This window comes from Notamacropus eugenii, chromosome 1 (assembly GCF_028372415.1).
Source record: "Notamacropus eugenii isolate mMacEug1 chromosome 1, mMacEug1.pri_v2, whole genome shotgun sequence".
Classification (NCBI taxonomy): domain Eukaryota; kingdom Metazoa; phylum Chordata; class Mammalia; order Diprotodontia; family Macropodidae; genus Notamacropus; species Notamacropus eugenii.
Window position 1 is genome coordinate 479,460,002 of NC_092872.1, and position 24,547 is coordinate 479,484,548.

A 24,547-nucleotide genomic window follows, 5' to 3' on the forward strand; every position below is an offset into this window, starting at 1 on the left:
TAAGAACTAGGAGTAATGGATAATTATGGAGAGGCAAATACTGACTCCACTGGAGAAAAGACTTCTTAAGGAGGAGAGCTGTCCAAATGTGTAGTTTTACCCCATCCACACTGTCAGTCACAGGCTAGATGGCCACGTTAGAAGTGTTGGAGCAGGAATTCCTGCTAATGGCCGGCTGGCCTCTGTGGTTCCTTCTAATTCAGATACTGTGATAGAAGTTAGTCCCTGACTCCCCATCCAGTGAATTCTCCCCCCAGATAATTAATACTAATGGGTACACTTCCTTCTGGGGGGTTGGCAGGTTGGGAGGACTCAGAAATTACCACTTAATCTTTATCCTAAAGAACAATTCACGCCACAGTGAAACACTAAACCACAATTCTTTATTGGTCTCTGAACAAAAACAGCAGCTTTTCTTCTTCCACTGATCTAGTAAAATGCCCCCCAAATTATAGATCTGCTGCCCAGTTGGCTCCCCCAGGCCCTCCTATCTTGGCTTGTGACGAGTAGAACGGCGGCAGGGCTCAGGGGCTGGCACTCTACCTTTGGCTGTAGTGACCACCTCCTGTCCCTCCTTTGGCTTCCTGGTGCCAGGCTTCCCACCACCAGCTTCAGTGGGGATCTGGGGCCCATCTGTGTTGTCAGCATCACCAGGGGTGTCTGGGCCCCCTGACTTACACTCAGCTCCTGGGGGTTGGGCTGGCTCCTCTTCTTGCTCTGAACCTGAGGCTCCTGTCCCTTTCCTTGCCAGGGTGTCAAGGGTCTCACATTTTAACTCAGACTCTGGGACTGGTCCAAGGTTCCTGGCTGCTCTGTATCTCTAGGAAGAGGGAAATGGGCATTATCATCAGCCTGAGACATTCTTTCCTTATGTATGACATCTAGAATCTTTGAGTCTCTACCTCTGGACCTCAGAGGCAGAGAGAAGGTAGAGACAGCTGTGGAGAGAGCTGAAAACTTGTCTCCTGGGCCTGACTGGACCTCGAGCATGACATGTGAACTTTGCTTACTCACTTAAGTTTGGGGAGCCTCAGGTGTCCCATTCCTACCTCCTAGACATCCATAAGCTAAAGTTCTTGGGGCACAGTAATCATTCCTATGGAATGAAAGGATCATATGATCATATATCTAGAGCACAAAGTGTGATGCTAGTGTTGGACTTGAAAGTCAGAAAGATCTGAGTTTGAATCCTGCCCCCAGCACTTCATGAGCTGAGTCACCCTGGGCAAGTTAGTTAACCTCGCTGAGCCTTGGTTTCCTTATCTATAAAATGCAAACAGTGACACCTACCTCAAAAAAGTTGTTGTGAGAATCAAATGAGATGACATAAAAGCACTTTGTGAGGTTTTTGCCTCACAGTGCCATATAAATTCTTCCATCCAAAGCCTTCTCTTATCATACCAATGAGGAAAGAGAGGTACAGAGAGGCTAAGGGAGACAAGGGTTGGGGTACCACAGCTCCCTGTGGCCATATCCACTTCTAAGCAACTGCCACCCAAGCTTGGGACCTAAGCTCCTGCAGGTGGAAGCCTTCCCACATATTACACACAGGCCAGGTGGATCAGAGAAAATGGGGGTAACCTGTGTGTCTAGAACACTCTGTTGCTGGGTCTGACAAGTGGAAAAAAACTAGACCCAAACTGCACCAAGGCCATGAAACTATTGGCTACAGACCACCAACCGCCTCTCCACTGCGCACCCCCTCCACCTCTACCTAGAGAATGATGAACTTTGGCAGCAAAGAAAATAGGACAAGAATCTCCCTTCCAACGTCCCGAGAATCATAGGCTTCCAGTCCCTCACTTTTTTGACCCCTAGTTCTTGCTTAAAGCTAACAGGACTGGGCTTAGTCCCTGTCTTATCCTCATTTGCTCCTCTCTGATGTCTCTGAAGCCAGGGCACTGCAGAAGTTTATCAGCTCCAGGCATCCCTCAGTTCACTACCCGGAAGCCAGGGGCAAAGTCTGGCACTGTTGCTGAATCTGAGGGAATGGCAGTGGAATGGACCCCGGGGTTTGGTGAAAGTTACTGGCCTAGAAAAAGATCCTCCTACGGGATTGTCTGAGCCTATCCCTAACCACTAGGCTTGACAGATGGGGGTGAGAAGAAAGGAAGGGGAGAAGAGATTCAAAACCAGGGGCAGATGGAGGATGAAGAGGAGAGAGTGAGGATAGGCTGGGCAGCTAGCAGAGGGTCTAACCTGAACGTTCTCAAAATGCATCAGGGACTTGCAGTGGGCAAGCCGGGCTCCTGAGCTGCTATGGTAGAATTTGTGGCACAGTCGACAAAGATAGCCCACCACAGGTACCAGAAAATCCAGGCCTGCAAAAGAGAGGGAAATGGGAAGCATCACTGACTCTAGTCAATGAGATCAATGTTTCCTCCCCCCGTCCTCCAGAAAGGTTGAAGTCTCTGCCTCTGAGAACCCCAGTGCCAGGTGGCAGGGTGGGGTCTCCCTGGGGCCATATACAGTATATGACAGTATACAGGAAAAAGATCAAAGAAAGCTAGGCATGGCACTCTCAGTCCTCCTGTAACGGAGCAGAGGAAACCTAGAGGATTTAGGGTTTGAGGCATGTGTGAGAAACCTGGAAAACCTTTGGATCTGAATGAGAAGGGCTAGCATGCTGCTTCAAGGTCAATGCTTTCCCACAGACCAATATGATACACTTAAGCTCCCAGAACAAAGCCCAGAGGTCAGGCCTGGCCAAGGTGAGAGCAGAAACTCACTGGTGGAGCTAGGGAGAATGACTTACCATACGTCTTGTCAGGAGAGTATTCCTCTAGGCCTTTCCAGTCATCTGCAGGCACATCCTTTGGCCCCACCTGGCAAGAACACTTGAACTGTAAGGGGGACAGACCTGACCTGTTTGGATCCCATTCACCATCGCTCAAACTAGACCCCATTAGGTTCTAGGTTTTTCTCAATCAGCACTGCAGGCCTTCGAGTGAATCCAGCTCAGCCGCCCTTCCTTTGTTCCCAGTGTTTGTGTGTTGGGGGGGAGGAGAGGAGACGGAAAGGGAGAAAGAGGAAGAGTCAGTCTGGGTGACTAACATGTACCTTCCTTTGGGCTGTCTGTAAACACCAGAAGTTACAGTGTAGGCCTTGGAACTATGTGAGTAGGAAAAAGTTTCAAAGGGTTGCCCAGAGGAGAAAAGCCAACATCCCACCCACTCTTTGAAACTACACAGCAAACCCCTTGCTGGGTGCCTCCATTTTCTGCATCTGTCCCTTCTTCATTGATGCCCTCATCTCCCTACTTTCAAATCACAAGACCTGAGATCTATAGCTGAGAAAGACCTCCGAGGTCATCTAGCGCACCACCCCTTTCTTCTTGTCCCCCACCCCTGTTTCACAGATGAAAGGGAGGGCCAGGGCCTTTAAGTGACTTGCCTGCCCCTTCGGGGCATGATTTCCCTAGTACCTGCTTGGCCTCCTCGCCTTCTCCCACTGTCTCGCTGCCCTCATCCTCTTCTGCATCTTCCTCCTCATCCTCCTCTTCTTCATCCTCCTCGAAACAACCTACTGCATCCACAGTGATGAGTTCCTCTGCCTCTTCAGGGCTGCCTGGCTCCTTCTCCCCAAGCCGTACCTGCCAGAAAGGACATAGACCCCTTCAGCTCTTGAGGATCCAGTGCTGCTATCCCCAGCTCAGCAAAAGGATACCAATGAGTGGTCCTTTCCCAGGAAAGGGACCCCAAAACCTAGGAGGAAAAGAAGCTCCCCCTCCCTTTCTTACCTCCTTGGCTTTTTGCTTGTGTTCAGGGGATTTCATATGTTCCACAAATTTTCGGGGGGTCTTAAAATGGCGACTACAGGCGGTACAAAAAGGACGGAGGGAGTGTTTGGCCAGCTAGGATGAAAAAGGAGAGGCCTCTTAACGTCTCAGGTTGTAGGAGGACTGATCCCTTACCCTGGGCCTAGTCCCTCTAATTTCACCACCACCAGTACCCACAATCCTCTCACCTGTTTCCTCTTTCCTTCTTCCAAATATGTAGTCCTAGGTAGACCACCTAAACTTATCAGATGCACACACTGTGCACCAAACTAAATGCTTCCCATGCATTTTAGACACTAAAAACTGTGCCTTCTACCTAGGAGATACAGCCAATAAACACTGCTTGAATTTGGACTGGATTTGGTCACAAGGTCAGACAAGGCAAGAAAAAAAAGAGGGAAAATCCATGAAGCAGAGTCAAGAGTAACAGAGGACAAGAGATGCTGAGGTTAAAGGAATGAAGCAACTTAATGATTGTGTAGGGCAAAACTAAGACTACAGCAGTGGCCCCAATCACAGTCATCCTTATCCTACAATCAGATGTTAGATTAGGCAAGCTAAAAAAATTAGATCATCTAATCTAACCCACTCTTTTTCTTTTTAAACAAATGAGGAAACTAACATCCAGAGGAGCAATGTGGACACACAAGGGACCCTTGTGAACACCCCCTCACCAAGTGGCAGGCCACATGCCTCTTCTCTGACAAGTGGGAGGGTTCTCTCCCTTGCCACCTATCCACCCGCTGTGCCAAGGAAAAACTGCTGAGTACAATAACAGCACAATCTCTTTGGGCTAGGCCTGTGTCCTCTTGGCAGCAGCCCCTGGAGGATTTCCAACACACAGCAGTTCTGAGCCCTGTACCTTATGCTCCTGAGTCCTTCGATGCTTGATCAGATCTCCCAGAAAATGGGTCTGACAGGTATTACACCACCGTTGAGACTGAGGTTCCCTGAAGAGGCAGAGGCAAGTTCAGGCCCCAGAAGGGACAGGCCAGTGCACTCCCCCTTTCTTGGACTCCCCTGGCTATCTCAAGCCCATACCAGCTTTTTTCCCTCTACTCTGGAAAGCAGCTCAACACTGTGCCTGTTCCATTTGGAAATATAAAGGCTAAGAAGGGGTCACCATTGAGGTCTATGAAGTCAAGAGTAGCACCAGCACAGGAGTGGTCAACAGATCCCCAAAAGTTAGGGGAAACATTCATTTGAAATTAGAACAAGGCAAAGGTAGCTGCTCCTTGGAGTTTCAGTTTCCTCCTCTATGAAATGAGGGCCTGGACCAAATGATCTCTAAAGGATCCTTCCTGCACTAGCCCAGGAGTCTAGCCCAAAGGAAGGATTCAGGATTTAGGGTGGGGAGATACCTCAGAGATTATCTAGTCCAACCACATTTTATAGATAAGGAAACTGAGGCTCCCAGACGTGAAATGACTTGCCCAAGGTCAGACAGACTTGCTGAAGGAAGATAATCCTGGAGGGCTGGCCCTACCTTTCTGCCTCACCTCCGATGATTGGCTTCTGGCTGCCTGTGACCATACCCCATCTCTTTCAGGAGCCTACCAAAACTGCCCTGCTCTTACCCATCTCTTTCCGCAAGGGCACCCTGTTCCCGATTCGTGGGCAGCAAAGACAGGAGGCAGGCGTTACTCATGTGTTGAATCTCCCCAAGCCGCTGCTGATGCTGGAGCCCGGCCATATGGGCCTGGAAGTTCTGCCATGGGAGGGAATGCCAGCTGTGGAGTTAGGACCTGACTCTGGGCCTGAAGAGAAAGGGCAGCTGGGAGAGGGACAGGGCCTCAGGGACACTGGGGTCATAGCTCAGGAAGTATAGCTGTTAACCTAGGCTGGGACAAAGTAGGGGTCCCCTAGAAGGCAATGGGATGGTTTACCTTGGAGGGTGTAATGAGCATGGCCTGGCAGCTGAGACTTGTTCTATCCTCTTCAAAGGGTCAGGAAATGAGGCACATTTTTCAAGTACTTTTAAGATGTGCAAAATCACTTTCTTAATCCTATGCACAATTATCTCCATTTTATAGATGAGGAAACAGAGGCTCATGAAATTAAATGACTTGCTCCAGGTCATGCAATCAGTAAATGACAGATCACTAGATTTTGAGCAGGAAGGGATGGAACCTGATAGGCTCTCTGGTCCAATCCCTTCATTTTACAGATGAAGAAATGGACTCAGAGAAGTGAAGTGACTTGCCCAGAGTCGCACCAGCAATAAGTGACAGAGCCAAGATTTGAACCCAGGTCCTCTGACTCCAAATACATCATTCCTTCCAACTTTTCTGCTTCCAAATCAGGTACTCTTTCTTCTACACAATGTTAAAAGGTCTGAGTTTCTGAAATCATCTAGGAGCTTGGCATCCTGGCACTCCTTCTCAGGCTATTTTGCAGAGGATCCCGGTCCAGAAAAACTTGATGGTGAGACTGCAGGGCTTGGACACAGGTAGACAGATGTATGTGGGCAATAGGTGACAAGGAGAAGAGGCAGGCCCTCAATGAAGGATACGAGAAGCTGGTTTTAAGACTCAATGGTAACCAGTCTCATGACCTTGGGCAAGTCATTTGGCCTCTGAACCTCAGTTTCTTCTCTGTAAAACTGGGATAACACCACCTACCTTCCAGAGAGTCATTGTGAGAAATATTAGGTGTGAGATTCTACTAACTGTAAAATCCTGCTGCCCCTATGTAAGGAGCCATGGTTATTATCCTACCAGGCAGAGGCAGACCCCACAGGCACCCCAATGCCCATTTCTCTGGGCACTTCCTGCCAGGAGGCTCTTACCTGCTGGCTGACGCAGTTAATCTTGCATATGTAACAGAAGAACTTTAGGCCAGGCTCTGGGCCAGAGACAGGGGTGCTGCTGTCGCCCAGTCGGGGTCCAGGCTTTGGGGCAGTTGTGCTGATGGCTCGGCTTTCACTGCGCTGCTGGATTGTCACTTTCAGGGAGCTCCCTGAGCTCACCATCTGGATATGAGAATCACCAAATGCAAAAACACAATGGAAGGGCTGAATCCAGGAGAAGGCAGCTTGCTGAGAGACTTAGTGGCAAAGCTGGTACTTAAAACCCAGTTGGGGGAGTCCAAGGAAACAGAAAAGCAAGGGTACCTTGGTTGGAGTAAAAAATAAACGGGAAAATGGGGTCCCCCAAAGTCTGATCTCTCATACTTGGCAAGTGTGGTCTCCCAAATCTCAGGCTCTGAGGATTCCCCATCATCATCCTAGGCACCTTCCTTTCCCATCCTTGTTCACACTTCAGCCACATAACCCTTCTCTCTGTTATTCCTTATCACCATACTTATTTGGATAGTGGTAATATAGTGGGAGACCTAGGTGGTGATCCAGGAAAGATGTACGATAGGCCTGGAGCTTCTAGGACCTCTGTGTGCCCTATTTTTAAAAACTTTTACTGATGTTCTTTTTTAAAACACTAATCACTTCCCACTGACTCCTCTGACCCCCACCCCCCAACCCCCACTCCCATCCTCAATTACACCTCTCCCTTGCAATACCTAAGTATTGTCAAGCAATACAAAACAAATCACAGTGATCATGTCTGAAAATGTTTTTTTCCAAGCCAATAGCTCTCTCCTGAGTGACAGGAGACACGTTTCCCCATCAGGCTCCTGAAGTCCTGACTGGCCTCTGGGGCCTGTTGTGGAGGGCAAGTGGCCCTCTCTTTTCTGACAAACAGGTTCCCAATCTCAGAGTCATCCTTGACTCTCACCTGTCCCTCACTGCTCACATCCAAGCAGTTGACAACGCGTTTGTTTTACCTTCACAAACCTCTTACCCATTAGGAACTTCCTAATCTATCTCCCTGCTTCCAATCTATTCTCCACATAGCTGCCAACATAGATCCGACAGACATTTAAGTATAACCACCTCTGCTCAGGAACCTCAGTCTCCTTAGGGCCTCTAGGATGAAATATAACCTCCTGGGTTTGGCTTTTAAAATCCTGGCCCCAGCCTATCTTTCCAAGTTTACAGCACATTACTCTTTTACATACCATGCTTTTCAGCCCAAATGGCCTAGCTGCTGATTTGTTGTTCCCAAAAACACAAAATTATCTCCATTTTGCAGTCTCCAGGATGTTATATAGGATTTAACCTTCTGCCTGCCCAATCCCTCCTCTGGATCACTTAGGTGGCACAATGGATTAAGCTCTGGGCTGGAAGTCAGGAAGGCCTGAATTCAACTTCAGAGCCTCGGACACTTCACTAGCTGTGTGACCCTAGGCAAGTCACTCAACCTCTGCCCCAGTTTCCTCAACTGTAAAATGGGGATAACAGCACCTAGCTCAGCTCTCAGGGTTGTTATGAGGATCTGAAGTGTATTCCCTCCTCACTTCTAACTTCCTTCAAAGTTCCCTTTGCCTCCTCCCTCTTAGTTGCTAGAAACAGCATCTCCCACCCCCCCACCCCCCACCCCCGCCTTTTCAATGTTTGTTTTCTCTTCTAACTGTTTTTAAACTGTTATTTCTCCCTAAATCAATGTAAACTTGAGGGCAGGGACAGTTTTGATTTTGTCTTTGTACCTACTCTCAGCACACAGCACATAGCAACCTCCTAATACTTACTGACAAGTCATTTCTCCATCTCCAGAATACAGTATGACTTGCCCCGCTGTCCCCCACCCCCACCCCCCAGTGCTAATGTAAGACTCCAATAAGAAAATGGATGTAAAAAGACTCCCAATAGTTACAAGCCCATGAGGGATGCTCCGGACTATTTATTTTTAGACTAGGGAACAGATGCAAGGGATTATCATCACAAAAGCATTTCTAGCTCTACAGGGGAAAGGTATGGTAAAAATACCTGCCTCCCCCAGCCTCACATCTGCACAGCAGCACTTTCATATGCATGATCTTATCTGAACGTCACTAACACCTCACAAGGGAAGCAGGTCAGGATTGTTCCCATTTTATAAAACAGGAAACTAAGGCTAAGCAACAGTACCAAGAAGACAAGGCAGAAAATTGGCTCAGTTCGCCCCCACCCTGGCATTAGCATCCTTTCCCACAGCCTCACTAGGGCCCTGGTGATACACCAGCCTGGAAAGCAACAGCTTGGCACCCACCCACCCTCACTTCTGCTCAGCCTGGTTCTACCCACTCACCACTTCAAGGCTTTTGGGCTCTTCAGGGACTTTCCAATCCTTGCTGGTGTCTTGAGGGTCTGCTTCTGCTGCTTCTGGGAAGTAGAAGAGTCAGCATGGCAGATAGACTGTCCCTTTCATGTGACCTGCACCCCCCCCCTGAGCATACCCAGGAGCACGGGCACTGTTTCCCATCTCTCCCCATCCCACAGCCTGAGAGAATGCAGGATGCAGAGAGGGAATACAACCCCCAAGGGCTCTGGAGCTGGAGGGGGAGGGCGTTCTTTCTGGCAGCCACAACCTAGATGTAGGTAGAGCCTGCCATTCTTCTCCAACAGCAAGACTGTCTGAACAAGATCTGGGAGTGTTAATGGAATTGAGCTCAGCAGGAGGCAACTATGAGATGAGGCAGCCAAAAAAGTTCGCCTGGTTTAAGGCTGTATCAAGAAAGGAATCCATGGTTCAGGCCTAGAGGTGTCCATCCTCCTCAGACTGCCTCCTGAGACATGTGTTCAATTTAGGACACCAGATTTTTAGAAAGAATAAACTAAAGAGCATCTAGAGAAGGGTGATCACAATGGGGAAGGGCTGGCAAATACTGAGCAAGGGGAAGAGATGACTCTCAGAGGGCACGGGTGCTGTTATGCGATAGGTGCTGGCTGGACTTGAGCTGCTTGGCTCCTGAAGGCAGAACAAGTCCCAGGCACAGGAGTTGCAATGAGGTAAACTTATAAGGTTATAAGGTTAGGACAGAGCTCCTGACACTTCGTGACCCCAACATGGATCAGGCAGCCTCAGCAGGGAGCAGGAGGTGTGGTGTTCAGGCAAAGATAGGGTGACCACTAGTCAGGAGATTCTTGGACAGGTCAGGGTCAGACGAGATGGACTCAGAGGTTATTTCCAATTCTGAGGTTCTGATGCCCAATCCCAACACTCACGCTCTCCTTTTCCTGTGGTCAGGCCAGGCTCCTCCTTGGGGTCTGTGGTATCTTCCACACTAGGAAGAAAAAGGAGGCCAATGTCGGGCCCACTAGAATAGGCACAGTCACAGCCTTGGGGAGGGAAGAACACTGAGATCATGCCCAAGTCTTCCTTGAGAGATGACCCAGCCAATTCCTCATCCTCTGTCAAAAACCAAACCCAAACTATACAGTAAGAGAATTAGTCTTTCAGAAGAGAAGTTCACAACTCCCTTTGGTCATCCATCTTGGAACTTAAAGTCATAGCCAATCTAAATTCTTCTCTTGCTATTTAGAATTTGAATTTTTCAAAAATTCCCTTTGTTCTTATCTTAAGCTATGGAATGGTGAATGGCCTATGCCATTCCTGAGCTCAACCCCTTTTATTTATTCAATGTCAGAGGTTTGACAAATAAAGGATCAGCTCTGTTCAGGCATAAAGGGTTCCTTCTATAAATTTTGAACTTCTTTCTCTTCCACCTCCAATCCTGATGTCAGATCTTTTCTTGCCCCAACAGTAGAGATGACAGAGGCTGCACTAACTCCTCTTGGCCACTAGGTGAGAGTCAGACACCAACTCAAGAAAGCCAAGGCCAAAGCAGGGCTGAAATCAGGATGCCAGCTCCACTATTCTAGTTCAAAGAGATGAGAGCAGACCTAAAGTCCTTCCTTTACTATTCCAATCCCATCTGCCCTCAGGAGAAAAGAGAAGTCAAACTGGTGATTTCAGGACACATTACCTCTTGAGTCTCTTGGCCAGAGGCTCTGAGCTACCATCATCACTGGGGTCAGGGGGAGTCTGTGGATCTGTGGAAGAAAGGGCCACAGCAATGGGTTGGGGTGGAGAGGTGAAACTCAACAAGGCAGTCAAGTCTCTTAGTCAACAAATGCTTAAACAAGTATCTACTGTGCACCAGCCATCTGCTAGACTCTGTGAGCAATACAGACAGATATATGGCAGTCTTTGCCCAAAAGAAAAAAGGCAGCATTAATAAAATATTTTAAAAAATACAAAAAAGTAAGTTCAGAAGGATGCAAAGCCAATCAATCACGGAAGTGTTGGTACTCCTGTAATAAATTCAATATATACATTAAAAATTTTTCCTTTTTAAAAAAAAGAAACAACTCTTACATAATTAGGGTTATAGCCTCATATGCAGCCCTCTCTGTTGTTCTTTGTATAATGAAATGTTTATTTATAGACATTTATCAAGCTATAGCTTGTTTTAAAGGAAAAAATGGCAATCTTTGCTCTTAATGGAATTACAGATACAAAGCTAAGCAACCATGACAGAGGTTTACTAAATTTTCTGTTGGTTGGTAGATCACTGGTTTAGCAGCTGCTACTGTCCTAGGATTCAGAATCGTGGCATCCCAGATTTTGAGCTGGAGGGGGCCTAAGAGATCATCTAATCTAAATCTTTCATTTTTGGGGTGAAGAAACTGAAACCCAAAGACATGAAGCAATTGGTCTCAGGACACAAGGGGAGTTAGGAGCAAAGCTAGTGTTCTAACCCAGGTCCTCCACTTCCCAATCTCCTCTCAAGCTCAGATGTAGGGTTGGATTAGGTAATAAGCTCTTCAAGGGCACAGTTGTATCATGGGTCTCCTGTACTCACCACAGTGCATTATATACAGCAAGCACTTAATAAATGTTTGGAATCTACTTGTATAGGATGCTCCTCCTGCCTGGAAGGGTACCACCTCCCTCCTTACCTTCTGGCAAGGTGGTTTGGGAGTCAGCCTCCCCCTGGGAGGATTCTGGAACATCGATCTTCTCATCCTCACTGGGTGTCTGTGATGAGGGGCCCAACTCCACATCTTTCTTCTGGTCAGGACCCTTCGGGGATTCCTAGAAGCAATTACTCAGCCTTAAAATCAGCTGCTTGCCCAGTACCAACAATATGACCTGGACAACTGGAAGAAAACAACCTTGGGCACCTAATCCTTGGCAGTTAGATAGCAAAGTGGATAGATCATTGGGCTTAAGAGTTGGAAAAACCTGAGTTCAAATCCAGCCCCAGATGCTAATGGGCTATGTGATCCTGGGCAAGACACTTCAACTCTCTCAGCCTCAGATTCCCCGTATGTAAAATAGGGATAATAAATGGCACTCAACAACAGAATGTATATAAAGTGCTATATAAATACTATTATTATTATAATACACACACACATATACACTGTTAATCTGGCAGGACCCTAGCATGCCTCATCCTCAGAAGGTCCCAGGCAAAGACTGATTTTTCCATTTCTAAGACCTGGGCTGCCCATGACTCACATGGAAATGTGTTTTGAATAACCACACTTGCACAGTCTATGTCAAATTGCTTGCCTTCTCAACGAAGGAGGAAGGGAGAGAATTTGGAACTCAAAATTTGAAAAGGGAACGTTAAAAGTTGTTTTTACATGTAATTAGGGAAAAATAAAATATGAAATATAAATAAAGCCTCAGATTCAGGCTGAGTAGAGAAGGCCTACACTATCCCATATGAGGGGCAGAGGTAGACCTTGCCCCACAGCCTCCTGATCCTTTTCCTTGTCTATCCAACCTTTCTCCTTCCTAACCATTCCCTTATCACCCCCCTTCCAATGGCTCCTTTCTGATGTGGCAAAAACTGAAGGCTCTGGCCTTTCTCCAGCCATGTATGGATCAGAGATTTCCCTTTTAAGAGCCCTGATGTCCAAGAGAGCACCTTGTCCCTCTAGACTTGGCTTGCCTGAAGGTCAGTCTCTACGAGGAGGCTATTCTAACCCTCTTCCATCACACATCTCCGGGCCCTCAAAGTCAGAGCTGGAAGAGACCTCTGGGATAACCTAGTCCAAACTTCTCATCTCAGATGTGAAAACTGAGGCCTAGAGAGAAGTGACTTAGTTACTGGCAGATCCAGGATGAAACCCAAGTAGCTCTACTCTCAGGCCAGTGTTCTCTTCCACTAGTAGGAGTATACACTTGTGCCCCCAGCCCTCCGAGGGAAGGCCTGCCCATCACCATATCCCTGGCCTCTGCTTACCTTTCGATAGCCCCGGTTCTGCCTCTGGAAAGGGAGCCCTGGGAAGCCTATGCAGGCGGGTTTGAGTGAGACACTGACGGGTGGAGGACCTAGGAGGGAGTGTCGAGTAGCCTGGGGGAAGAAATGCTGAAGGCCAGGAGCAGTCATGTTGAATCTGCCTGCTGACAGAAAGGAATCACAACCACATTTAGGGAGACCAGGGTCTAAGGGTCTAAGGGGTTTAAGGGTCAGGCTCCCTGAAGGATTAAGATCCAGGACAAGCTTTTACTGGAGGCCAAGAATAAATCACTTCAGATTTAATTCTTGTCTTTAGCCTGTCTGTCCCTCTTCTGATCAAGGCAAAAATGGAACACTAGACACTATTTGAAAGGGAAAAAAATTGATGAAAGGGGCAGAAATAAGCCTGAGGAGGCACTCTGAGGACATAGGGAAAGCCTCCCTGAGAGATTGGTGGACTGGCTCTACACCCCATTGCATCATGGCTAGAAGAGCTGCTTCTTTTTCTCCCACTCACCATCTGGTCACCTTTCTCCTAGCTACCTGAGGAGAGGAGGAAAAATTTATCTCCCCAGAGCAATTACTAAGTGACTTACCCCTGTGCCTGGCACAAAGAAAACTACAAAAAAGTCTTGCCCACTAGGAGCTTTTCATATTTAGTGATATTAAGAGGGAATTAGGAAACTCAACCCACCTGCTACAGAGCCTTGTACATAGTAGTCTCATAATAAAGAATTGTTGAATGAATAAGACATTCTTGTCTCCTTCTCTGTAAAGCATTCTGTGACCTTGGGGAAGTCCCTCCCCATCTTGGAGCCCCAATAACTACCTCTGTAAAATGAGGAGGCTGAGGCAAATGATTCCTTCTAACTCTAACATTCTATGGTTCTGATTTCCAGAGTAGGTTGGAAATTCCAGAAGGTCAGGAATGGGCTTACCTTCCCCTCCCTTTTGTCACAGGTGATGGGTCACAGCTACACCCTGAATTTTTCATGCAGGTGTTGAAGTACACCAGGAACAGGTCACCCAGAGATCAACTTCTCAGATGGCAAGCTTCCTTCTCCACTCCCCTCCCAAAGACCAGAAGTGATGATGTTGAGAGGGAACCGAATACAAAGCATGGACTCAGCTAAGCTAGATAGCTACATGATGCAGTGCATATAGTGCTAGGCGTGGAGTCATGAAGACTAGAGTTCAGATTCAGTATGAAACAATTAACTAATGGTGTGACACTAGGCAAGTCACTTAGCTTCTGTCTGCCTCAGTTTCCTCAATTACAAAGTATGGATCATGATAGCAGCTTCCTCTCAGAGCTGTTGTGAGAATCAAATGAGATCATATTTGTAAAAGTTCTTGGCGCAGGGCCTGATGTAGGTACTAACAGAAGCTCATTCCTTTCCCACTCTCCTGACTCCTGTACACATCCCCTTGCTTCCCTCCAATCTCTGGAAGGTAAGTATTAGGAGCTATCCTATCTCAAGACAGAGACAGGAAGGTGGAATCAGTTCTTCAGATAGGATAACCAAGGCACAGGACAAGGCAGTGGGAGAAACAACTAACCCAGAGTCCTATAGTTGAGTCTGAACCAAAGGCACATTCAGGATCTCCAAGGTATTTGGCCCTGAACATGTTAATATGGTATTAGTATCTCATGTATGTAAAGAGCTTTGCAAACTTTAACACACTATAGAAAAGTCAGTTATTATTATTGTCATTTCAGCAACCAAATCAAACCCTATGTTTCTTTAGGCCTCTATCCTACATGACACTGCTTGATCCCATACACCCCCCTCTATTCCATTCCTTCCAATTCTGCTAGATACTCTTTCCTCTCTAGGTTTTTCACCTTCTCCACATTCCAGATTTTTTTTCTACCTGTCTGGCCACTCTTCAGGTTGCTTTGTTGGACTGCCCTATTCCACTAAACCAGCACACCACCCCCCCAGCTTTGGGTGCCACCAAGCTCTCCTTGTTCCTTTTTGCTTTTTTTTCTTGATCTTATCAGCTCTCATAGGTTCAATGACCATCTCTAGGCTGATGAGACCCAGCCCTAGTCTCTATATGCAGGTCCTTATCTCTCTCAACTCTAGTCCCAAATCACAAATGCTTTAGCACTGCAGTGCTTTACAGCTAGTGGACTGGAGATCACAGTTTTAGAGTGGTTTTTAGAGTAGTTTTAGGAAGGAATTTTAGGAAGAAACCTTAGAAATCAATGGGTCTGACCCCAGAAAAGAAAACAAGGCTGGAGAGGTTAAGTGACCTGTCAAGGGTCACACAGGAAGTGGCAGAGCCAGGATTTGAACCCATATCCTCTTCCTCCAAATACAATTCTTCTTCCATCACACCATGCTGTTCTAACTGAATGTCTCATGTTCCTTAGGCATCTCAAACTTGCCAGGTCTAAAACAGAACTCTTATGTTTTCCCCAAACCAACCTCTCTCCCTAACTTTCCTATTTCTGATGACAGATTTACTCTGAGGTCATCTATGAGTCCTTCCCTCTCACTGTTCAGATATAATTAGCTGCCAAGCCTCATCTAGGATAACCTCCACAAATGTTTCCTATAATGTCCCATCCCTTCACAAAAATACCACTTAGCCCAGGTCCTCCTAACCTTTACTCCATACTTTAGTAGCTTCATAGTGCTCTTTCTACATTCAGTCTTTATCCTTTTTTCTCCTTTCTCACTTTCCTATCTCCTCCATGCCTCACACTGTTACCAAATTTGTATTCCTAAAGCACAGTTCCAAACATATCACTTCCTCTGCTCAAAAAGGCCCAGTGGTGTCCTACTGCACTTGGGATTAAATTCCAACTCCTGTGTTGGAATTAACTCCCTTATTGCTCTATTCAATCTGGCTCTGATCAACTTTTCCAGGTTTGTTACATATTCCTTCCTTTCATGCATTCTACATTTCAGCAAATCTCAGTGCCCACTAGGCTGCCATTCCATCTCCTGGCTCCCTGCCTCTGCATAGCTGTCCCCCATGCTGAGGCTGGTGTTGCTCCTCACTTCCTCCTTTTAGAATACTTAGCTTCAGAACTCACTATTTAACAAAAACTGCAGGGAAAACTAGAAAGTAGTATAGTAGAAACTACGCACAGACTAACATCTCATACCCTATACCAAGATAAAGTCAAAATGTGTACATGATTTAGATATAAAGACTGATACTACAAGCAAACTAGGACAGCAAGGAAAAGTTTACCTGTCAGATCTATGGAGAAGGGAAGAATGTATGATCAAATAAGAGATAGAGAACATTATGAAATGCAAAATGGGTATTTTGATTACATCAAATTGAAAAGTTTTTGCACAAACAAAGCTAATGCAACCAAGATGAGAAGGGAAGCAGAAAGCTGGAAAATAATTTTTATAGCCAGTGTCTCTGATAAAGGCCTCATTTCCGAAATATATAGAGAACTGAGCCAAATTTATAAGAATGCAAATCGTTCCCCAACTGATAAATAGTCAAAGGATATGAACAGGCAGTTTTCAGAGGAAGAAATTAAAGCTATCTATAGTCCTATGAAAAAATGCTCTAAATCACTATTGATTAGAGAGATGCAAATCAACTCTGAGGTACCACATCACATCTATCAGATTGGCTAATATGCCAGAAAAGGAAAATGACATATGTTGGAGAAGACGTGGAAAAATTGGAACATTAATGCATTGTTGACAGAGTTGTGAACTGATCCAACCATTCTGGAGAGCAATTTGGAATTATGGCCACTGGAAAGCTGGGGGGTATGGAGGGGAATTTGGGGTACCTCCTCTATAGAGGCGGGTGGCAAGCCCAGAGCCCTGCAAGTCACAAGTACAGCTGAGAGAGCAATGAAGCATGGCCAGCTCCCCAAAAGGAGCTCCACAATGGTAGCAGAGTAGGGGATACTGCTTGTCAAAGGCCTTTTGATTATATATCCTTTGAAAGCAGGGACTGTGCCTTCAGCAACTGAACAATATCTTATTTAGCACCTCTATAATCCAGTCAAACTGGTCTTCTTGTGATTTCCCACCTCCCATGCCTTTTTTCTGGTCACTTTCCTTCTCACCCCATTCCCTCAAAATCTCGTTTCAAATGTCAAATGTCAAAACTTAAAACTCAGCCAAAGCACCTCCTCCTACCTCTAGGATGTTTCACTTAGGATCCTTGAATTTGTTTATTAAATATTTTGATCTGTGTACTTTGATATAATTAGTTTTCTTTGTAATGTGATACATTTTATTGTATGCATTTAAAAATACTTCTGAGAAGGGGACCATAGGTTTTATCAGACTGACAAAGAGAATCCTTGACATGCACACAAAAAGATTAAAAATCCCTATTTTACGTGAAAATTTTGATCCAGCCTGGCAGCTACTGTCCTCCCCTAAACAAAATGACCTTCCATTTATTTTGCGTATATACATGTCTCCCTTTATAGAATGTGAGCTCCTTGAGGGCAGGATCTATTTCTTCTTTGTCTTTTGATCCCCAATGCCTGGCACCTAGTAGGATCTTAATAAATGATGCTAATAGAGAGCACTGTACCAGTGTTGGGGACATACAAAGTTTAGATAAAACCAGGTCTTACCTAGTACAGGACTAAGAGGCATACACAGATATCTAAGATACCAAGTGATATGTCATAAATACGTTAGAGAAGTGCAGAGCTAAATATTTTGTGAGATCCAAAGGGGAAAGGCCATCACTAATCTTGAAGGTGGGAAGAGCAATGCAGTGGAAGCTCCAATGAGAGGACAGAATATGAGCTAAGAATTCAAGAAGCATAAGCCCCAAATACCCAGCACAAGCGAACACAGAGTAGAAGTTCGCTAAGAGCTTGTTAAGTGTCCAGTTTACAGGTTCTGACAATAAAGGCATGAGACAACAATTCTAAAAGTACAGTCCGTTTTCACTAGTCACTTACTCATTAAACCCCTGAACTTTTCACTCATCCCTCACAGATGGAGACTTGATATGTAGGCTTATCAAAATGCCAGATATTTGGGTTAGGGTCCCAAAATTCATGCTCGAAAAACAACATGAGATCCCCTAAGAGTCCTTCAGAGAATAACAACCATGCTAAATAAATTGTAGGATGTGAACAAATGGAATATTTCTGTTATCTTAAGAAACAAGAAATAGGAAGAATATGGAAAAACATAGAAATACTTACATGAATTCATGCAGAAAACTAAGCAGAACAAAAAAACCCCAACCATGTACGCAATGATTACAACAATGTAAAGGGAAAGAACAAAAAAAGAAACTACGTAATTATAGTGATCAAGCTTGGCCCCAAAGAGACGAAAACATACACCTTCCTCCTGTCACTAGAGAGGCGAGGCACTATGGGTTCCCAGTGCACATCCTACCAGACTCAGCTGATGTGCTTGTGCCTTTTGTGCAACAGCCTTGTTTTCTTTTATCAGCTTCCTTTTAATTCTTTGTTGCTAGGGCTGGCTCTCTGGCGTAGGGAGAGGGAGAGATATATTTGGAAATGAGGTCACACGAGAACAAAAGAGAACAATAACAAAAATTTTAAGGATAAAAGGTACTCACACTTATATAGTACTTGAAGGTTTGCAAAGAACTTTCCTTACAACAACCCTCTGAAGTAGAAATTATCTTCATTTTACGAATGAAGAAATCCATGGAAATAAATGGACCTTTCCTTAATACAGTAAGTAGTATTATTTAAACCCAAGAATAAACATGTATGTAAAGGAAAAAGGTTGGAGGCTTTTCCGTAAGGTCTGAGGTAAAATAAGGATGCCCATTATCACCACTTCTATTTAACGTACTGCTAGAAATGCTGACTATAGCAGTAAGATAAGTAAAGGAAGTTAAGGAAATAAGACAATAAGGGAATAGGCAAAGAAAAAACAAAATTATCATTTTGCAGTTGATACGATGATATATTTATAGAATATATGAGTTAACTAAAATTAATTTAAATAATAACTTCAGCAAATTTTTAGGATTTAAGATTAATCCACATATATCATAAGCAGTGGTATATATAACCAACAAAATCCAGTAGAAAGGAAAATCCCATTCAAAATAACTATAAAAGCTATAAAATGTTTGGAAGTGTTATCTACTAAGATTCACTCAAGATTTATATGAATCTATTTATAAAACAACCTTTGCAGAAATACGGATATAAAGAAACTAATTGCTCAAATAAGTTACACCAATGTAATTAGAATAATTTCATAATAAGAATTAGAACACTACATAAATTATTCATTCAGTGCTGTACTGAACTCCCAAAAGAATATTTTATAGAGCTGGAAAAAATAATGAATTCATATGGAGGAACAAAAGGTCAAGAGTAATTTTAAAGATGTGGAAAAAAATGGGATCTACCAGTACCAGATTTTAAACCAGACTACAGAGTAATGGTCATTAAAATTATTTGACACTGGTTAAAAAAAAATATGTTGATCAGTGGGACAAATGGAGTACCTAATACACAGAAGCAAAGGAATCCAGTAGTTTAATGTTTGATAAACTCAGATTCCAGCAAGTAGGATAAGGACTCACTATTTGTTAAAAACTGCAGGGAAAACTGGACATCAGTCAGGTAGAAATTAGGCTTAGACCAGCACTTCACACTATATACAAAGATAAGGTCCACATGGATATATAACCTAGATATAAAAGGTCACTTCATAAACAAATTAGAGGAATGAGGAAGAAAATTGCTTGGATCTACGGAAAGAAGAGGAGATCATGACCAAACAAGGTTAGAAAGGATTACAAAAGATAAAAATGAACAATTTTAATTACACAAAATTTAAAAAGTTTCTTTGCACAAACAATCCAATATAGCCAAGATTAGAAGGAAAATCTTTACATGTTCATCAGATAATGATTCTCTTATTCCCAAGTTACAGAAGAAACTGATTCAAATTTATAAGACTAAAAGCCATTCCCCAATTGATAAGTAGTCAAAGGATATGAACAAGCAGCTCTCAAAGAAAGAAATCCAAGCTATCTATTGTCATATGAAAAAATACTCCAAATTACTAAGAATTAGAGTAAAGCAACTTTCCCATTCCACTCTATATCTATATCAAACTGGCAAAGTCAAATAGGAAAACGACAAATGTTGGAGGCATATTTATACACTGTTTCAGGAGATATGAATTTGTCCAGCCATTCTGGAAAGCAATTTGGAACTATTCCCCCCAAATTACTAAACTGTGCCCAGCTTTTGACTCGACAATGCCACTACCATACTACAAAAAGACCAAAGAAGAAAGGGTCCTGTGCGTACAAAAATATGTTAGCTCTTTCTGTGGTAGCCAAACACTGTCAACTAATAGTTAAACAAATTATAGTATAGGAATGTAATGGAATATCATTGTGCTACAAGAAATGAAGTAATGGACAATTTCACAGGAAACTAGGCAGACTTGCAAGAACAGATGAAGTAAGCAGAACTAGAACAGTCTACACAATGATAACATTATTAAAAAAACAACTTTGAAAGACTTTAGCGCTCTTAACACTATGATAAACCAAGAGTACAAAAGAATGAAGATAAAACATGACACTGACCTCCTAACAGAAAATATAAAGAAAGGAAACATTTATTAAACACCTACTATGTGTCAAACACTTTAAGAATATTATCTCATTGATCACTTCAAAAAATCAGGGGAGGTAGGTACTGTTATTATTTGTATTTTACACCTGAGGAAACTGACACAAACAGAGGTTAAGTGACTTGCCCAAGGTCATATAGCTATTTAGTATCTGAGGCCAGATTTGGACTCAGGTCTTCCAGACTCCAGGTCCGAAGTTCTATCCACTGTAACACCTAGATACCTCCAATTATAGACATTCACGACATCAACTCCCCTCCAATACCCTCTCTCCTCTTCTCTTGTCATCTGTTCCTGTCCTTTAAGACCAAGTTCAAGTTTCTTCCCTTCCCTGAAGATTTTCCAGCTCTGTCCTTATCCTTCCACTCCTAACAGTGTTCAAAAATTTCTTCATCTCTTGAAGGATAAAAACTCTAAGGTTCAAGAAATGCTTTACATACATTATCTCATTTAATCCTGACAATAACTTGGTGAGGGGGACACTACAGGTATTACTCTCTCCATTTTACAGATAAATTAACTAAGGCTCAGAAAGATTAAGTGACTTACCCTTGGCCAAAATGTTAGCGATAGGACTGGATCCCAAACCATGCTATACCATAGCACTTATGAGCAGTACCATTCCAGTCAGTACCACCTAAACTCAAGGATATGCGTACCTTTCTTCTCCCAAGCTCATCCTTCCTACCCTTCACACTTCCACCCCTACTGGTGGTGGCCTCGGGCAAGCACTATCTCTAGGCTTGGCTAAAGCCAAGCTTTACTGGACTCCTCCGCCAACTCTTTCCTTAGGTCCTAAAGCTCGGGACCTCCTTATATCCCTATTACCAGTTCTGAAGCTGTAATCAAATCAACCATCATCACTCCCAGAAAAGTTGTGTCCATCTATGGCTTCACTCCCTCTTCCCAGTAACTTTCCAAACCTAAAAGTCAATCCCTTGACAAGCTTCCCCTATTAGTGTGGGCTCCTCCTATTAGAATTTAGCTCAGAGAGGGCTGAGATGGCCTTCCCTTCTGTATTTATTTGTATCCTCAGTGCTCCGCACGTAGTAAATGCTTAATAAATGCTCTTTGTTCCCTCCTGCCAATGACATTCATTAGACATTTAAAAATAAAACAAGGCAGGATATATCTTTTTGCATACATGGGGTGTCACCCCAACTAAATTGTTCCTCAAGGGCAAGGAGTATTTTCTATCCTCCTTTGTCCCTCCAGAGAAGAAAAACAATCTTCCCATAAGGCCCAGCAGCAACTGGAAGCTTTGACAGTAATTCACAGGAAATGATTTGCAATCTCACTAATCAATTCCTTAAATCAAACTACATCACAAAGAAACCCTCCAGAACTACCCCACAGAAGCAAAGCTTTGGGAATCTAATACCAAAATATCTGGTTCAACAATGACTTTGTAAAACAAAATGATTTCTGCAAGTCACTCCCGTTAAATAATACTTGACTGAAAGATTTGAGCTTTTTACAGTTCTTTAATCCTGTCATCAAGCATCAATAGCCCTAGTTCCTTTCCTCTGCTTACAACTGCACCGTCTCTGCATTCACAGGAAAGGGCTGGATCACTCCCTGCCTCCTCTTAGGTTCTGAGAATCAATTCAGTATGGAAAGAATGGGCAAGAAGTTGACTATTTCCTCTCTAGCTCCTGGCATCCTGGAAATGTAATATGTAGCTACATTTTAAGAAAATTTCATGACAGTGATACAATGTGGAGATCCTGAATTTTGCCTGGAATTGAGGCTCTACTGAGAACAGCCAGAACAACAAACATTCACATGAACCAAGAAGGCAGGCTGGGATTGGGGCAGTAGGGTCTGTACCTTGCATATGTTGCATCAGCAGGGCTCTCTGCAGCATGGGGTTCGAGTTGAGAAGGGAGGCCTGACCTGTGGCTCGGAGGTTCAAGATCTGCTGCTGCTGCTGCTGTGGGGACAGCCCCCTGTGCACAAGGAGAGGAAAGGGTAGAAGATCCTCAACAAACAGACTATCTCTTCCCTTCCCAGGGGTTTTGAAGGCTCCTCCCAGCAACATAGCAGAGAGAAAAGCAGGGTGAAAGAGCCCAATACTTTCGGGATAGGAAAGGAAACGTTAGAAACTCCAAGAAGCAATTTGGAGCTAGAAAGGTAGAATGGATTCAGATCTTCCCATTCCCCGAAGAAAATGGCCCATGCAAGGCCACCCCTGAACAACAAAAGGCCAGTGGCTCTGAGCAGTCTGTCCAGATGAATGGCGAGTCTGAGTACAGAAATAAAAACTTTGGCCTTGGGAGACTTAGCTCAGGGAGGTTAGTACTAGGTTTGGGGTGCTGGATCAGCAGAAGGTGCTTGTGGGGGTGAGGGAGGGTATGGGTAAGGCACAAGGAATTGGGCCTAGGTTCCTAACACGAGAAATAAAATTCTTGGACTTCCAGGAACAGGCTGGGACTCTTGGGCTATCGTACAACAACCCCATCAGACCAAGAACAAGCCCAACCCCTGAAAGGTGAGCATACAGAACCAAGATGGGTCTGGGGCTTTCCAGGCTAGCCCCGCCCCCTCGGGCCCGGGTAAGCTGGACATCCCCAGCCTCGAGTGGTGGCGCTCACCGGCCTGCGGAGGGCGGCGGCGGATGCTGCTGCTGCTGGATGAGCTGTTGGATCTGCAGCAGCTGCTGCTGGAACTGGTGCTGCTGGCTGAACATCGCTGTGGGCCGGAAGGGGGGGGGGAGCGTAAGAATAGGGGAGCAAGAGAGGGAGGGCTACAGCGTCCATCCTAACTCTACCCCCTGGTTTAGCCTCCTACAAAAGCACACCCCCATTCCCGAATCCCTTCGTCCCTATGCCCCCAGCCTCAGAAACCCCTAAATTCTTCCAAACCCTTTCTCAAGCTTCTCATTCCCATTCCAAATTTCCCCGATTCTATAACCCCAGCACTCCAGCCTCAACTTCCCCGAATCCCAAGTCCACCTCTCCACCCCACGACCCCTTTATACCCAATCCCGCCAAATTTATCCCTGCCCTCCCACCCGCACTCATCCGCCAGGCTCCTCGCCCCACCCCCAAGGTCCGATCTAGTTCCCGAAGCATCCTTCTCTCCCGTTAAGGGACAAAAAAGAGTGGAGAAAGGCCAGCTCCAAGGGGCGAGCACCCCGAAACCTCGGACTCGAACTCAACCCCTCCCTCATTCCGCCCCCTGCCCCCGTCCTTCCTAAGGGACACACACACCGGCTGGGACAACTCCCCCGCTCCGGCCCGAACTGCTAAGTCTCCGTCTAGCCCTGCCCCGGTCCTCCTCGGGCTGGGCTCCCAGCTCCCCCACCCCGCTTCCTTTCTTTCCTCTCTCTCCCCTCCCCAAGGTACAATCGGCCGCTGCAGGGAAAGGAGGCTGGGGGCGGGGGAAAGGGAGGGGGCAGCTCCTTCGCAGGCACGGAGGTCCCGTGGCCGCCGCGGACCCTCCCCTTCCCCTCCCCCTCCTTTCCCCACTCCCTCCCCAGAGCTCACGGGGAGAGCGTTTGGGGAGGCGGCCGCCTCACCTACCTCCCCGGCTCCGAGAGGCCTTTCCTGCGTGCTCCGCGGAGCGGGGGGAGGGGGCGCGAAATGAAATTGGGCAAGTCGTGGGCCCTGAATTCTGATCCCCGATCACTGGCTCTCCAGATCTCCCCGGAAGCCCGCCTCCCCCACCCTCCTCACCCCACCTCCTTCATTTGCCTTAGGGAAGGAGGAGGCAGGAGCCATCTGCTCCCGGGAGGTGGCAGAGAAGGGGGAGGAGGGAGAGCAGCAGATGGCCACAGGCGGCTCGTTCCGCTTTCCCAGAGAGTTCTCGGTACCTGGGGCAGATGGCCACGGTCTGACTGGGGAGGAGGCTGGGCCCCCGTCACGGCCGCGAGGCCCCGCCCCGCCCGGTGACCTGCGGCGGTCAGGTGGCGGAGGGAGAAGCGCCTCAGGGCGGCTGACCCGCCTCCCGCCCCCGCCCCGCGCGCACGCGCAAGCACACACTTCTGTGACCGCCTCTGCGCGTCCGTCCGTCTCCGTGTTTGTCGCTCTTTCTGTGTTTTCTGTCACACGCACGCGCACACTCACAGTCACCCAGTCTGTCTCTTTGTCTG

At 45.8% G+C, this 24,547-nt stretch overlaps 1 protein-coding gene across 1 annotated transcript; it reads right to left on the reverse strand.

Moving 5' to 3' along the window:
- Positions 1–361: 361 nt before the first annotated feature.
- On the reverse strand, positions 362–24,547 carry CIZ1 (CDKN1A interacting zinc finger protein 1). The gene is made up of 16 exons (XM_072632563.1): positions 24,269–24,547; positions 23,049–23,145; positions 22,285–22,403; positions 12,854–13,014; positions 11,556–11,691; positions 10,580–10,646; positions 9,819–9,877; positions 8,902–8,975; positions 6,567–6,749; positions 5,356–5,486; positions 4,641–4,728; positions 3,740–3,853; positions 3,425–3,592; positions 2,756–2,825; positions 2,200–2,321; positions 362–820 (listed from the first exon to the last, which is right to left on the reverse strand). The coding sequence occupies exons 2-16, from the start codon at positions 23,141–23,143 to the stop codon at positions 488–490; spliced, it is 1,920 nt and encodes a 639-aa protein (XP_072488664.1). The 5' UTR covers positions 23,144–23,145; positions 24,269–24,547; the 3' UTR covers positions 362–487.